General features: G+C 49.7%; 6 protein-coding genes across 6 annotated transcripts; 4 read left to right on the top strand and 2 right to left on the bottom strand.

Annotated features, from left to right (window-relative positions):
• Positions 1–182: 182 nt before the first annotated feature.
• N7447_009897 (MFS transporter) lies at positions 183–1805 on the top strand (the record flags this gene model as incomplete). The annotated part of the gene is made up of 4 exons (XM_057234159.1): positions 183–273; positions 331–576; positions 642–1487; positions 1576–1805. The coding sequence occupies 4 exons, from the start codon at positions 183–185 to the stop codon at positions 1803–1805; spliced, it is 1413 nt and encodes a 470-aa protein (XP_057081443.1).
• A 653-nt stretch (positions 1806–2458) lies between these two features.
• N7447_009896 (WD40 repeat domain-containing protein) lies at positions 2459–4690 on the top strand (the record flags this gene model as incomplete). The annotated part of the gene is made up of 3 exons (XM_057234158.1): positions 2459–3077; positions 3129–3242; positions 3294–4690. The coding sequence occupies 3 exons, from the start codon at positions 2459–2461 to the stop codon at positions 4688–4690; spliced, it is 2130 nt and encodes a 709-aa protein (XP_057081442.1).
• A 390-nt stretch (positions 4691–5080) lies between these two features.
• Positions 5081–6141, top strand: N7447_009895 (uncharacterized protein; the record flags this gene model as incomplete). Its single annotated transcript, XM_057234157.1, has 2 exons — positions 5081–5121; positions 5184–6141. The coding sequence occupies 2 exons, from the start codon at positions 5081–5083 to the stop codon at positions 6139–6141; spliced, it is 999 nt and encodes a 332-aa protein (XP_057081441.1).
• A 179-nt stretch (positions 6142–6320) lies between these two features.
• N7447_009894 (chaperonin-containing T-complex alpha subunit TCP1) lies at positions 6321–8442 on the bottom strand (the record flags this gene model as incomplete). Its single annotated transcript, XM_057234156.1, has 6 exons — positions 6321–6704; positions 6767–7801; positions 7864–7968; positions 8022–8107; positions 8166–8213; positions 8274–8442. The coding sequence occupies 6 exons, from the start codon at positions 8440–8442 to the stop codon at positions 6321–6323; spliced, it is 1827 nt and encodes a 608-aa protein (XP_057081440.1).
• Positions 8443–8543: 101 nt separating this feature from the next.
• On the top strand, positions 8544–10571 carry N7447_009893 (proline--tRNA ligase; the record flags this gene model as incomplete). Its single annotated transcript, XM_057234155.1, has 5 exons — positions 8544–9070; positions 9139–9269; positions 9322–9382; positions 9435–10495; positions 10561–10571. The coding sequence occupies 5 exons, from the start codon at positions 8544–8546 to the stop codon at positions 10569–10571; spliced, it is 1791 nt and encodes a 596-aa protein (XP_057081439.1).
• A 1067-nt stretch (positions 10572–11638) lies between these two features.
• On the bottom strand, positions 11639–13765 carry N7447_009892 (uncharacterized protein; the record flags this gene model as incomplete). Its single annotated transcript, XM_057234154.1, has 1 exon — positions 11639–13765. The coding sequence occupies one exon, from the start codon at positions 13763–13765 to the stop codon at positions 11639–11641; it is 2127 nt and encodes a 708-aa protein (XP_057081438.1).
• Between the last annotated feature and the right edge of the window lie 1641 nt (positions 13766–15406).

The raw sequence follows: 15406 nt of genomic DNA, 5'->3' as shown, positions 1-15406 counted from the left end.
TAATGTCTATCTACAGATGTAACCCAAATCCAGGAAATTAAGCCTGTTGTAATATTTTCCTTGCCCATAAACTCGAATATTTCTCTCGCTTTTGCCAGATTCCTCTTTATTCATTGATAATTCTCCGACACAAAAAGATAATTCAATATCAAAGTATCGTATTTGTCTTCTGAAAACACAAAATGCAGTTCGGTGGCCAAAAACCTTTGGGATATCGATGGCGCTCCTCGAATTTCTTCATCCTCTCCTGCGTTACAATAGCTCTGTTCTCGGGTTTGTTCAGCCTGTGCCATATATTAGCTTGCGCTTGCACATGTTAACATCTGCTAGAAAACTTCTTATACAGTTTCATCATTCCCATTCTACAGCTGATGCTCGAGGATCGCCTTCAGCTCGACCCAACAAAAACACAAACAACTACATCGGCTTTACTTTCGACCCACGCCTTGGTGTGTTTCTTATCAGGGCCATTCATCGGTAATTTGGCCGACAAGATTCCCTCGCGAAAGGGACCATTACTGGTCTCATTGGGAGGAGAGATTGTGGGAACAATTATTATTGCAGCTGCCCCATCATGTATGAAATCGTGTTTCTTGATATTGCTATGTTGAACATAACTAACCTAAATACGCCCCAAACAGTACCGGTGCTGTTTTTCGGGCGTGTTATTCAGGGCATCTTCGGCAATGCAGTATGGATTATTGGGTATGCAACGATTGCCGACACCGTGGGATCTGAAAACAGGTCTCGAGCGATATCCACAATATCTGCGTTCTTCATCTCCGGGTTGCTGGTTGGCCCGATGGTTTCGGGGACACTGATTGAGCTGATTGGATACTGGCCAACATGGCTGACCGCAATCGCCGTTTTGGTCATTGATATGTTCATGCGGCTGATCATGATCGAAAGTCCTATGAAAGGAGTCGAAGATGCAGAGAACCTAGCGCCTGAGGCCATTTTGTCAGATGAGACTTCCGCTCTTATTGCTCCATCTGCAAATGACGACCGCGAGCAAGGATACCATACAAAACAGGACGAATCACTACCATCATGTTCCTCTGAATCCTCAGCTCAAAACTTCTACAGGGTCATTCTCAGTAACCCCCGGGCTCTCACTGCGATGGCCTGCCATGCTGCCAATGGTCTTACATTAGTTGCCATTGACACTACTTTGCCACTGCATGTTACACGAGCCTTTGGCTGGGACACTTCCCGGGTAAGCTTGATGTTTTTGTTACTACAATTACCAACTCTCTTCCTTTCTCCACTCACCGGGTGGATGAAAGATCGACTTGGCATGAAGATACCGGCTGGGGTCGGGCTACTAGCTACAGCGTTGTTACTTTGGCTTCTGGGTACGCCAGGTCCAGATGGCTTGTCACTTATTGGCTCCGGTGAAAGAGGTCAAACTGTCTATATGGCCTCGATGCTTGGGCTAGGGTTTGCCAGGACACTGTTCACAGGCTGCGGAATTATGGAGATGACTGGTAAGTTGGAATTGGAGATTATGTCCCTTTATTCACTTCGAAAAGCCATCATTTTGAATGTCCACGATTTACCTGACCTGTCTCTTAGGTGTGACAATAGAGTTGCAGGAAACGCAACCTGCTATATTCGGTCCTAATGGCGGACTCTCTCGGGCTTATTCCCTAACCAATATGAGTTGGACATTCAGCATGTTCATCGGGCCAGTCCTTGCTGGTTCTCTCACACAAACAGTGGGATATTACTATATGAACGTGTCCCTCGGTAAGTCCGCTCCTATTCACAAGCATCGCGGCATTGTCAGGCTTTCTAACGACTGAGTTGCACTTCCACAGCACTCGTCTGTTCTGGGTGTGGTGTGTTAGCTTTTTTATACTTTCAAAAGAAGTAGGCCCGGTTCAAACTCGAGTTGAAAGAATAAAAAGATAGTGAATAATATAGTTATGTACTTAATTATCGCCGAGCATTTAGAGACATCCAAGTTGAGAGCTAGATAGGTACTCCCAATCCGATGTCGTTATGAAAAGGTATCAGGCCTAGCTGATGCAGACCTTTTCAATTGAGATATTCCTAGAAGAGATAGCTGTTGCAGTTGGTATTTCGTAGGAAATATCGAGGGGAATGCACTGCGCCATTGTTGAATATGTATCTGAAATTGGCCAGTGTTGACATCAGGATCTTCTAGATGCCTGGTGATTTCACGGCTTTTGAGACGAAAAGTAGAGAAACAATTAGCCAAGGGATTAATCCAAGCTCACCTTTGTTAAAAAAAGGATTTGGATTGAAGGAGGTATGAAATGTGGAGGTGAAATGCCTTGGATGCCTTGACACGATCGCGTCACGTCGCGACACGAAAAAAAGATCCAACTTCCCCGATTCATCTCCCCCTTTAGCTTTCCAGCCATCGATGCCACCAATGCATTCATAGCCTCTTTTTTTTTCCTTTCTGCTTTTTTTTTTTGTTAAACACACAATGGACACCTTCAATCTACCGGAGGCACCCCGGTCAGAGCCTGTTCTTCCTCCTCCAGAGCCACCATCATCCCCGCCGTCTATTGCTTCCGATGGTCGCAGACCTAGAAAGCCACCAACTGTAACGCCCCGGTCATTCCGTCGATTCTTTACCCCACGTTCTTTATTGCCAACTGGAGATACTTCTATCACACCATCAACTAGTCGCCAGGCCTTACGGGCACTAACATCACCCGCGGTGAATCGTCTGGGGCCGGCCTTTTCGAGAACCTCCAAGGCTGGCAGCACCAGAAGTCCTCACGATGGCTTGCCGGAAGACTTTATTCGCACCCCGAGCAGGAAAAGAAAGAACTCATTCTCCTCAGTTGTCTCTCCGCAGTCCTCGCCTCTGAAGAGAGTTCGTGTCCGGTCTCCGACGCAGGATGTAGAACAAGATATCAAAATTCCCAACATCGACATCCATCTTGATACATTAGCACCACTGAGTTCACCCAAGCGAAACCCCCCGGTGGCCCCTGTACGCCGCTCCAAGTCATTGCAATCATCTGGTGCTTTGTTTATGCGAACTGTAACGGGGACTCGGGCAAATAAAGTAACCCTGCGGTCTAACTCTGGCGTTGGTTGGTATTCACCCCCGTGGCTTTCTTGTACACCTCTAACCTCCTCTCTAGGCTGGCAAGATCTTACTTCTAACTTCTACTCGCAACCGAGTGACCATCACATCTGTCATAGCTACGCATCGGAGGGTCCATTGGCCCTCCCATTCTGTAATGCTTCATGCAACAGTAAGTCATGATTCACTTGGCTGCTCCCTATACATGCTGAAAAATGGGCAGCAAATTCTCTTGTTGCAGTGGGCGACGAAGAGGGTGGAATTCGACTCTTGGATTCATCGATTGACGAAGATGCTGGGTTCACTAACGCATATCTTGGGTTCCGCCCGCACATGAACTCGATCATGGACCTCGAGTTCTCATCGGACGACATGCTACTGGCTACCGCATCTGGCGACCAAACTTCTCTTATTATTGACATGACAACACAACGACCCATCCACTGTTTATCAAATCACTCCTCCTCCGTTAAGCGTGTCCAATTCCAACCGGCGTCCAACAACAAGGTTCTTGCTACGTGCAGTCGGGATGGAAATGTCAATATATGGGATCTCCGTTGCAAAGGATTTGAACGGCCTGCGTTGCAAGTTCAATGCTCCCTGGAATCCGAAACTGAAAATGCCGCGACCACTGCACCTCCAAAGATGTTATACCCACACGTTCTGAATACTATTGAAGGTGCTCATGCATACACAACCTCTCATAAACCGACTGTGGACAAAAATGATGCGCCACCATTTGGCCGGACCGACATCACAGTTACTTCCCTCGCTTTTCTCTCGCCTGGCCGCGAAAATCTTTTTGTTACGGCTTCTGAGGCTAGCGCAAGTGTAAGACTTTGGGACTTGCGAACGGCACATAACAATCGTCGTGGTCGACCCGTCATCCCTCTATCCACTACACAAGAGCCAGAAAGCCATGTGAAGTATCGACGCTTTGGCCTAACTTCCATGGCGTTTGGAGGAGACGGCTCACGCTTGTACACCCTTTGCCGAGACAATACCGTTTATACGTACTCGACATCACACTTAATTCTCGGGCATGCGCCTGAACTTTCACTCAACAACAACCGCCCACGAAGGACTGGAGGCTCCGATAAGGACGGTCTTGGGCCTCTTTATGGTTTCCGCCACCCTCGTCTCCAAATTTCCTCATTCTACGTGAAGCTGGCTGTGCGCAAAGCAACTCAGGATCATCCGGAGATGCTGGCTACTGGGAGCAGCGATCACTGCCCCATTCTTTTCCCTACCGATGAACGATACCTCAATTCTCCCGTGAAAGCACCAGCCGAATCTCTGCCTAGCAGGACTTCCCTTTTCACTGCCCGCCCAGGACTTCGTCGCACCAACTCTGGCATCGGTTTGACCGGCCGTCTTGAAGACACTATCCCAATCCACCAATCAGGCACTCCTCTCATCGAAGGTCATCAGAAAGAGGTCACCGGCCTGTCCTGGACGCCATCTGGCGACCTCATTACTGTGAGCGACGACTACTCCGCTCGATGCTGGCGCGAGGGACCCGAGGCTCGCGAGCTTCGAAACGGTGGTGAAACCGAGGGTAAACGCTGGATGTGTGGCTGGGCTGATATGAAAGACTCAATTGACGACGAAGATGAATGATTCCCCGGCGACTTTTTTGCTTTTTACCGTTTTGCATTTTCCGAGGTGTCTGGATGTTTCTTTTTTTTTTGCCTGTGGGCATTTTACTGGCGTTTGGGAGGGCATATTAATTAGCGTAGCATAGCCTTCATTTCGGGCTTATTTCTTATTTGTATTATCTGAATGAAACAAACATTTCCCTCACTCATTGAGAGTCCAATTACTGTCATCTTCCTCGAGTATGAGCCAATAAACTATCATTTTCGAAGGCAATGTGAAGTAGAAAGGTCCGCGGGTGTATGTTGAGGTCGCCCCGGGCCACATAGAGCGATAAGATAAGGCCAACCTCGATGAAAAAAAGTTCCACCGACAACTCCAAACCTCCAATATTCCACTACAAAACCAGCCAAAATGCCTCACAAACACAAGAGACGCGGCGAAGCCGACAAAGAGTGAGTATTAGAAATCTACAAAATCGATTCGAAGCCCAAACTAATGATGTCCCTCGTGTCAGGCACTTCAATCTCCCACCGACAGAGATCGCAAAAGCACTTCCAGTCCGCGATACAGTCAAGCCCAAGCTAGGCAAGAACGGCAAAAAACTCGTCAACAAGAAAGATCAAAACCAGAGCGCCAACAAAGCACCCACCCACCGCCTCAAGAATGTCACCGAAGACGACACCCCGAAAGCGTTCCGCCGCCTAATGCTCTACCAGCAGACAGGTCGACGGGCCCCCTCAGGACTAGAGACTGGCGAGCGGAAGCGCAAGCGCAACGCCACCGAAGACGCAGCGGCGTCATCAAAGAAGACCGCGCAGGCAGCGGAAACGCAAAAAACCAAAGCCGCCGCCAAGGAGAAGGCCGAAATGCCCAAGATCATGCCTGGCGAGCGTCTGGCTGAGTTTGTGGCGCGCGTTGACCGCGAAATGCCATTGTCGCAGATGACCAAGACTGTTAAGACGGGAGACGCCAAGCTCAAGGAGCAACACAAGCGGACGAAGCATGAGAAGCATCTGCTGCGATTGCAGAAGGGGTGGCGTGCGGATGAAGCTAAAATCCGGGAGAAAGAGCAGGAAGAGCGGGAAGAGCGGGAGGACGAGATGGAGGTTGAACTGCGGCAGTGGAAGGAGTGGGAGATTGAGGCTGCTGGAGGAAAGAAGAAGGCTGCGAAGAAAAACAAGAAGAGGTCGAATGCTAATGGGGATGATGATAGCGGGGACGATGATCCTGATCCTTGGGCGAAGCTCAAGAAGCGTGATGAGGAGCGGAAGAAGAATCCATTTGAGGTTGCGGAGGCGCCGCCTCAGTTGGTTAAACCCCGAGAGATCTTCAAGGTGCGTGGTGGAGCTAAGGTTGATGTTGCCAATATCCCTGCTGCAGTTGGAAGTTTGAGACGCCGGGAGGAGTTGGCTGGGGAGCGGAGGAATATTGTTGAGGAATACCGGAAGTTGATGGCTGCCAAACGGCAGTGAGGGATATAGATCTAGTAGGATGGGCTGTTTAGGGCTGAGGATTTCATGTATCTACTTGGAAGAGAAATTGATTCATATGCAGTTGCAGCATAAATGAGAATTTACTACTGCTAATCATCTATGTCACATCATATTACTGCCTTTTTTTTGGGATTGGGGTAGTCAAAATGAGCTCAGGCTTAGTGGCCGTGGCCGTCATCCTGCGGCTGCTCGGGGTCCAGCTTGATGATTGTGTCAATGCGCATGATGGATATGCAAGCCTCGACAGCACTCTTGAGCTGCTTGACCTTGCTCATGCTAGGCTCCAGCACACCGGCCTTCAGACTGTCGTGAACCCGTCCCTTCGTCAGATCCAAACCGTAGTTGCGGTAAGTCTTCTTCTTAGCGATGGCCTTCTCCTCCTCGTTAGCATCGCCGTCCTGCACACGCTGTGACAGGGCGTGGCGGACACGGAGCTGAGCAACGAGCTCAGATGAATCCTTTGCTGCGTTGACTGCCAGAGTCTGGGGGATCACAAGCAGAGACTGTGCGAACTCGCCAATGGCCAGTTGCTCACGGGAGCCCTTTAATGCAAATGTTAGCGACCGACACGGAGAAGAAAGGAACGGCGAACAATACTACTTACCACTGTGACTGCGAATTCCTCGAGGTAGATGTGAAGTGCGGTTTCCACGGCTCCACCGCCGGGAACAATGCTTCCACTCTCCAAAGTGCGCTTGATGGCACAGAGAGAGTCGTGCACAGAGCGCTCCATCTCATCCAAGCTGTACTCATTGGCACCACGGAGGATAATGGAAGCCGCAGAGTGAATCTTGGTACCCTTGATCAGGATACACTCATCGTCCGAGATACGCTCTTGCGAAACGGACTCTGCGTGTCCAAGGTTCGATGCCTCGAACTTCTCATCTCCGTTGAGGTCAGAAAGGGTGCTGATCATAGTAGCACCGGTGGCCCTAGCAATGCGACGCAGGTCCTCCTTCTTGCAGCGACGGACTGCCATGGCTCCCTTCTCAATGAAGAGCTTGAGAACCATATCGTCAATGCCCTTAGTCGTGAGGACGACATTGGCACCAGACTTCAGGATCATATCAACACGCTCCATAACAATGCCAGACTCGCGCTGACGGATCTTCTCCAATTGATCGGGGTCCTCCACTGTAATCTGAACACCAAGCTTCATCCGCTCCTTCTGCAGGTTCATGTCGAGAATGGCGATCTTGGCATCGGCCACGTGGGTTGTCATAGCCTGAGAGGCAACAGTGCAGTTAAGCGCATAACCGTCCACAAGTACGGACTCGTTGCCACTCTTTCCGTGGGCCTTGAGCAGGTTCACGGCCTTGACTGGGTATTTGGTCTCGCCTCTCTGGTTCACAGACTTCACCTGCAGCATTGCGTCCACACACATGTTTGCAAAGAAATCGGAATCGGAACCGATGATCTTGCTGGACATGGAAGTCTTCGCAATGTTGACCAAACTTTCCTTTCCGATATTATCCACCTTAGTCGTAACATTTTCATTCATATACTTGACGGCTTCGCGCAGGGCAATTCGGTATCCGTTGATGATTGTGGTAGGGTGTATACGGTTCTTCATCAACTCGTTGCCTCTCCGGAGAAGCTCAGCGGCGATCAGAACAACTGAGGTAGTACCATCTCCGACCTATTGAAATTGATATTATCAGCATGCGTGTTTGATATGTGGTGTGTTGCAGAGTCCCATACCTCCTTGTCCTGTTGTTGGGCCAGATCAACGAGGATCTTGCCCGCAGGGTGCTCGATATCAAGAAGAGATAGAATAGTAGCGCCATCGTTCGTCACGGTCACATCCTGCCATATGTTAGAAGCTGCAGCCAAACTCTACGGGCTTTATCTTTCCATACCCCTATGTCGTCCACCATCATCTTGTCCAAACCGGACGGACCGAAGGAGGTTCTGACGACATTGGCAATCGCCTGTGTTGCCAGAACTGCAAGGAATCAGCTATCAACTCCTAACAACAACAAAATCTTCAATATTCAACTTACCATTCTGCTCACGGACATCAGAACCGGTGATTTTCTGCCCACCCAAGACTGTGCGAGACTGGTCAGTTTATTGCAACGAAAAACAATGATCGATCAGATAAAGCCCACAGAGTGTGTCCGCATTCCGCGGTGCCTCAAAAATGCCTGCCATATTTAAAACAGACGATGTAATATGAGCTATTGGAGTGCGATGGCAGAGCTGTCTGGCTTCGGGGGGGTTGCTGTGGGCACTAAAAGTTCTGCCGAGGCGGTGTGCTAGTAATTTTCGATATCGCATCCCACTTTACGGAGGGGAGTCATACCGCGATTTCGCTTGCTTGCAATCCTACTTTCGATTCGGGTACCTTCATTGTCTAGTCAGACAATCGCTTCTTCAACATGGCTAGCCAGAACCCCAGCGACACCCCCGCCTTCGAGGGCGCTGCCCCCCAGACCTTGCCTGACCGCACTCAAAACCCCCCCGCTGAGGAGAAGGAGTCAAAGAATGCCGCCAAGAAGGCCGCGAAGCTCGCGAAAATGAAGGCCGACAAGGCTGATAAGAAGGCCTCAAACAAGGGAGAGAAGGGTATCGGCAAACCAGAGGCCAAGAAGGCTTCCAAGAAGAAGGTTGATGGTGCCGCTTTGATCGGTATTGATGTTTTGAAGGAGGAGGACTTCTCCGGCTGGTACCAACAGGTTCTCACCAAGGGTGACTTGCTGGACTACTATGATGTCTCCGGTTGCTTTATTCTCAAGCCTGCATTGTTCTTCATCTGGGAGGAGATCCAAGAGTACTTCAACAAAGCCATTAAGGGAATGGGTGTCAAGAACTGCTCTTTCCCTCTGTTCGTGTCTGAGGATGTCCTGCAGCGCGAGAAGGACCACATTGAGGGCTTTGCCGCTGAAGTCGCCTGGGTCACGCATGCGTATGCCGTCCCTTAGCTCTATAATACATTTTAATACTTCAATTGAACTACACTGACATATATTCCAGCGGCTCAACCCCTCTCGAGAAGAAGATTGCCATTCGCCCTACTTCGGAGACTGTGATGTACCCCTACTACGCCAAGTGGATTCGCAGTCACCGTGACCTCCCTCTTCGTCTCAACCAGTGGAACTCAGTCGGTGCGCTTCCTCTTCTTTCTCCATATCCTCGAAATGTCACTAACATCAACAGTGAGATGGGAATTCAAGCACCCTCAGCCACTACTTCGGTCACGAGAGTTCCTTTGGCAAGAGTATGCTTCTGACACTCTCTTCTGTTTAAAATTACGTGCTAACAATATGCAGAGGTCACACCGCTCACCTGACTGAAGGTGCTGCCCGCGAGGAAGTTCTTAGCATCCTTGACTACTATGCCAAGATTTACCAGGAGCTTCTTGCCGTGCCTGTCGTTAAGGGCCAGAAGACCGAGAAGGAGAAGTTTGCTGGCGGTAACTACACCACCACTGTCGAAGGCTACATCCCCGCCACTGGCCGTGGTATCCAGGGTGGTACATCCCACGGACTGGGCCAGAACTTCAGTAAGATGTTCGGCATCACCGTTGAGGATCCCACCTCCACGGCTGACGAGAAGAAGCCCCCTCTGCACGTCTGGCAGAACTCCTGGGGTCTGTCGACCCGTTCACTGGGTGTCATGGTTATGATCCACAGTGACAACAAGGGTCTGGTCCTGCCTCCTCGTGTGGCGGAGGTCCAGTGTATCATTGTTCCAGTCGGTCTCACCGCCAAGACTACCGAAGAGGAGCGTGAGAAACTCAATGCTGAGGTCGACGGTCTCGTCGCCGTCCTCGTTGCCGCCGGCGTCCGTGCCGACAGCGACAAGAGCAGCTACTCCCCCGGCTGGAAGTTCAACCAGTACGAGCTCCGTGGTGTCCCTCTGCGCATTGAGTTCGGTCCTGGCGAGTCTGCCGGTCACTTTGTTACCACCGCCCGCCGTGATATCCCCGGCAAGGATGGCAAGGGCAGCATCCCGATCCCCGAGCTGGCTACTGCCGTTCCTGCGCTCCTTGAGACCATCCAGGCTGACCTGTACAACCGCGCCGACGAGCAGTTCAAGGCTCACCGCATCAAGATCACCAACTGGGATGACTTTAATCCCGCTCTTAACAACAAGAACATTTGCGTTATTCCCCACTGCTTGACCGAGGAGTGCGAGGACCAGATCAAGGATATGAGTGCCCGCAAGGCCGAGGAAGACTCCGGTGAGGCTGAGGATGCTAAGGCTCCCAGCATGGGTGCCAAGTCTCTGTGCATTCCTTTCGAGCAGCCCGAGGGTATTGAGCAAGGTGTCACTCCCTGCTGCAACCCCAAGTGCCAGCGTCTTGCTGAGAAGTGGTGCATGTTTGGCCGTAAGTTTTCAATTTTCCAGTTTTCCTTTGTGATTCATGACAAAACACTAACTATCTCAATACAGGCTCTTACTAAGCTACTGCGTTGCATCCATATCAGGTCTTCCATCTGCTGCCGTCAAAACTACCATCAGTCCGATCCAACAGTGGTCGCTACCACCGTGTACTGAAGGCATTGTATTTTGCGACACTCTCCAGTGCATAGCGAATCAAAGTTGAAGCATCAAGCTACATGACATTAACTTCTGTGGGTTCCAAGGCGTCCCTTCGATATGTTGATTTGTCATTAGGGAGTTTAAGGATAATTGGCAGGTAGTGGCAATGATATTATGAAAATGAGACATGTCATTTTTGCTTTCTAAGATTCTGTTTCATTTTGTGTATGCACGTGGCTTTTTGTTATACCCGCTATCCCGTAAACTAGGATCGAGCTATTAATTAATAGCACCCGAATAGCACAAGGTATCAGTCCCGGAGAGCCCGAGATCCCGAGACCCCGAGTGCAAAACACTAAGCCTCTATACTCCAACCAGCAGCAGAAAGTTGGCAGGAAAAGAAAAATGTAATGGAAATACGATGGTATGAATTGGTTAGAGTACCTGTGGGACTAAGGAGTATGCTGAAATTAACAGACAATACTCATTTCATGAGGAAGAGACAATCATCTGTAGAGCGAATAATAGGATATATTGACACATAAAGCAATCGCTATGGAGCTTTAATATACACTGGTAATAATAATGACAACAATATTGACATGACAGGGACTCCGGCCAAATCATGCAACCACGGTATTAAGACAAGAAGAAAACAAGAGTTTGGCAGAATCTCAGATAAGACACGAGAAAAAGAAAAGGCGAGAGATGGACTAGGGTTAATAGAGACTGGATATATGGATACAAGGTGTATGAGTGTGACAGGGAGAAGGATCGACCGGGGCCATATCGAAGGTTAATTCGACAAGGCTAAAAGAAAATGGTGGAAATGACTGAACGGCTTTTTTTTGGAGAAAGCAAGGAGGAGAGAGAGAGAGAGAGAGAGAATGAGGGAGAGAGGGAGAAAGTCATGCATCGTTATCATGCGGCAAAATAGAAACATCCCGCCTAGGCTGGTGAACCATCCCAAAAAAACGTTGATCCCATCCTAGTAAGTCTCAACTGAGCGTGAACCACGAAGCTGCATGCGAGCACGAGACAACGGCGACAGACTATTCCCATAAGGATAGGAGGCACCACCGCGGCGGATCTGCCGAGGCCAGTACATGAGTTTCTGCGCCTCATCCTCCGAAGCAGCATGGATGACATAACGGATGTTATTCTCGTCTACACCTTCAATCTGCACGCGCGACGTGCTCAAGTTAGGGAGATGAATGATATCATCGTCGCTGTCTTCATTCGAGTCATCACTCGAAGGAGCCGAGTGAGCTTGCATGCAGTAGATTGTCCCGGGAACGATAGGCACATCAGGGGCTGAGCAGGCCATGGCGGTAGGGTTACCGATGGATTCTGAGCGTCCTTGTTGGCGAGATACAGAGGGGTTTACGCAACCGCCGGTTGAGATAGGTCGCTGTTCACTGCTTGCATTCAGCACGTCTAGGTACGTGATTGGCTCTCCTGATCCGGAGCGGGTGATGATGGGCTCTTTGTCGTGTTGAAATTCGGCCAGGAAGTCTGGGGTAGGGGCTGGGGCGTCTGTGTGTCGACGGCGAGGGGGGGAGCCAGAGACTTTTCGTAGGAGGCGGTCGTAGCCGACGCTGGTTGAGGTGCTACGGCGGATTTCGGGGGTTCTTTTGTGCTTGAACGAGTTCTTGTTCACGAGTCGGTTCTTCGCTGAGGCGCTTCGGTGGAGAGCGGTTGCTGGTCTGGAGCCGTTGGTGAACTCGTCTTGCTCTGGTGAGGGTGTGAATGGAGGCCCAGGGGCAGGCACACAGACTCGACGGAATGCCTCGTGGGAATTGACCTCGCGGACAATAGTGTCTTGTAGCGTCTCGTAGGTTGGGTGGGAGCTTTGGGTGGCCTTATAAGCCTTGCTGAAAAAGTCCATAATGTCCGAGGCTTTGAAGTGTGGGGGTGATTTTGGGGGACTGATCGGGCTAGGAACTGGCAGAGGACTGTTCATCACCTCTGCAATGCTGGGAGCCTGTCTCAATTCGCCTGTTGAGGGCGTTGGAGGCTGGATGGCACGGTGCCCAATTTTTGGGCGTCCTTTGGCAGCTAGTTGTGTATTGATCGAGAGTCCTCGCGCATTCTTTTTGGAGCCTGGCTCTGATAACTGTGGCGGAGGGAGCGAACTTTGCGTGCAGCAAGCTATTGTAGCAGGTGGTCGCGGCACCGAAGGAACCACGGCGGTGCCATCACTATCACCCATGGGGATAGGAATCGTAGGGCTATCAGGCAAAGGAGTGTTGCTCCACCTTTTGCCTTGTTTATAGGCAAGAGGAACACCCAACCGCTGGATAGGAGTGGGGGGTGCATCTTCTTGTGGGACAAAGTCTTCGTCCGCAGACAGACTCGGCGCAGATCTCTGGTGTCTAAGGTGGTTGCTAATATGGGACTGTGATCGTGGAGATAAAGTGCCCGGGCCATCATCTGGAGAGAGCTTTGTCCGTAGATTATCTGCTGATGCCCAGGCAGGCTTCCCTGGATCGCGCTTCCTGGCTTTGCGCCGTTGGCTTTCTGGGATCCGTACTCTACCAGGTGCAGCTGGCGATGACCGAGAACTCAAGTGAGACAACGAGCGACCAGGGCTGCTATATTTCGCAATGTTCCTATCGGCCACATCCTCTTGGTAAAGGGCCGAAAGTATGCCCGAGCTGGCAATTCCATTCCGGTATTGGATCCGTAAAAACCTGGTCATGTTTCGTTCCGCAACATCTTCATTGTATAGGCTGGCAGGAGAAAGGGGTTCCGGGGTAATTGTTTGATTGCGTTCCGTGGAGAACAGAGCATCCATCAAGTCGATATGTCGGCCATTTTGAGGTTTGGGAGGCCCACAATGAGTGCTAAGAGATCGCAATTGGGGTCGAGAAGATGTCGGCCGTGCCAGTCGATCATGTAGATCTTCAAATTGCTTCTCAATCTGATCAAAATGATGGGCCACATCTAGTGACTGCGAATCTCTGGACGGGAAACCCTCAAAGTGACTTCGTGTAGGCGAGTCAACCGCCGCATGAAAATAGGGTTGGTCTACTCCACAACCCTGAAGTCCGAGACTGGTTGCTGGACGAGACAGAGACTTGTCCGTCTGGAATAGTTTCTTTAATGCAACCATGTTGAAGGTTTGAAGTAGATATCAAGCGCAAAACCGGCGCGCAATTGGAAAATGAACGACGAAGTGAGAGGAAATAAACAATAGTCTTAAGCTAATTAAGAGAGCGAGACCAACGGCCATAAAGAATTGAAGGTCATGGCATCCAAGCTGAATTGAAGACACACGGTTCAGGTGTCATATCATAAGGAAAGGCGAGAGAAAGAAGAGTCATAAAGTCCCCAAAAGTATCACAGGGCAGCATGTCCAGGCAGAGAGCGCAGATCTCCCTGTGAATCAGGGGGACCCAGTCTTCTCCATGATCCTAAGATGAGCGCCTCAACGCTAAAAGTTTAAGAATATACGCTGCACTGCCGTTTTCTTTGTTTGAAAAACTACCTTGGCAATTCCCCGAGTATTTTTCTCCTTTTTTCCTCCTTTTTCGAGTCCATTTCGAGTCTGAGAATCGATCGAATTTTTGGTGCCCAACACTTCTAGGTCAATAACCTCTCGGTCTATCCTGCAGCAAATGGACATTTTCTTCTCAAAAAAAAAACGTCCTGGCTGCATCATAGGCTGAGAGCTTAAGAGCTGCCCCATTTTAGGCTGTGATCCACCCGTGAAGTTTTTGACAGGACCCATAGCGGGCGATGAGCGAGAATCTGCTCTGGTGACTTCCTAGAGGCATCCACTAGCGATCATACGCCAATCAGCCCTTCATCGAGGGACTCAAAAGGTCTAATTATGTCGAACAGGAGATGACGATGGTGGATTTCGGGCTTCAATTATGGCATGCGATGGAGCCTCTAATTTCCGCACGAGCCGGTTATTGGTGTGACGAGGTGATCGACCGTGAGCCGTCTGCTTAGCGGGAACGCACGAACTGAACACCATTTTTGGCCGGTAATTTGAAGTTTATGTTATTCCTTGACCGGAGCAATTCGCTCTTGAGTTCAGAGAAAAAGCAAATCCAGTTTTTTGGGGACCGGATCTCGGAGTCCTTTCCGCGTGTACTATATTCTATCCATGTACCGAACACATGATTTGCACTCCGTACTCGGCCTTAGTATTCTGTTCACTATGTACTCTCAGGGGCAAATTGAAACACTAGTCAAGTCAATCGTTCACGCGAAACCCCTGGTGGAGTTCTCGACTCTCAAGTTCTTTGTTCTACCTTCTTCGTATACGGACAAAGTTTGTACAGATGTTGTATACGAACTCCTTAGATCCGATATCCTACGATCGATCGATTCCGATTACATTTTATCGATTCCGACGGGTCTTGTACTAGATTGTCATAACTTGATTTAGGGGAGGCCGGTAATGTTTACTCCGTACTCCGTACCCGTCCAACGTTCAACCCTATCTATCTACCCCTTTTTTCACCAAGTTTTTTTTTAGAACAAATGAATTTCTTAGTCAATTTGATATATATTGTGATACATTATACACAATTTACAGGGTACGGAGTGGCTACTCCGATCATCTCTATATTACATCCCGTGCCTAGTACAAATGACTGCTAAGAAGCCCATGGTGTATGATCCTTTTGATAACATCGACGAAAAAGAATATGTAAAAGCACATAAAGCTGGTGGTATATGAGTACAAAGGCAGGTAATAACGCGGTAATTTGTTCAAAGCTTAGGCCATCTGTTTGCAACC

Source organism: Penicillium robsamsonii (genome assembly GCF_028829455.1).
Source record: "Penicillium robsamsonii strain IBT 29466 chromosome Unknown utg000006l_segment0_segment0, whole genome shotgun sequence".
NCBI classification, from domain to species: domain Eukaryota; kingdom Fungi; phylum Ascomycota; class Eurotiomycetes; order Eurotiales; family Aspergillaceae; genus Penicillium; species Penicillium robsamsonii.
Note: the sequence above shows the minus strand (reverse complement) of the source record. Positions and strands in the feature narration are given on the sequence as shown.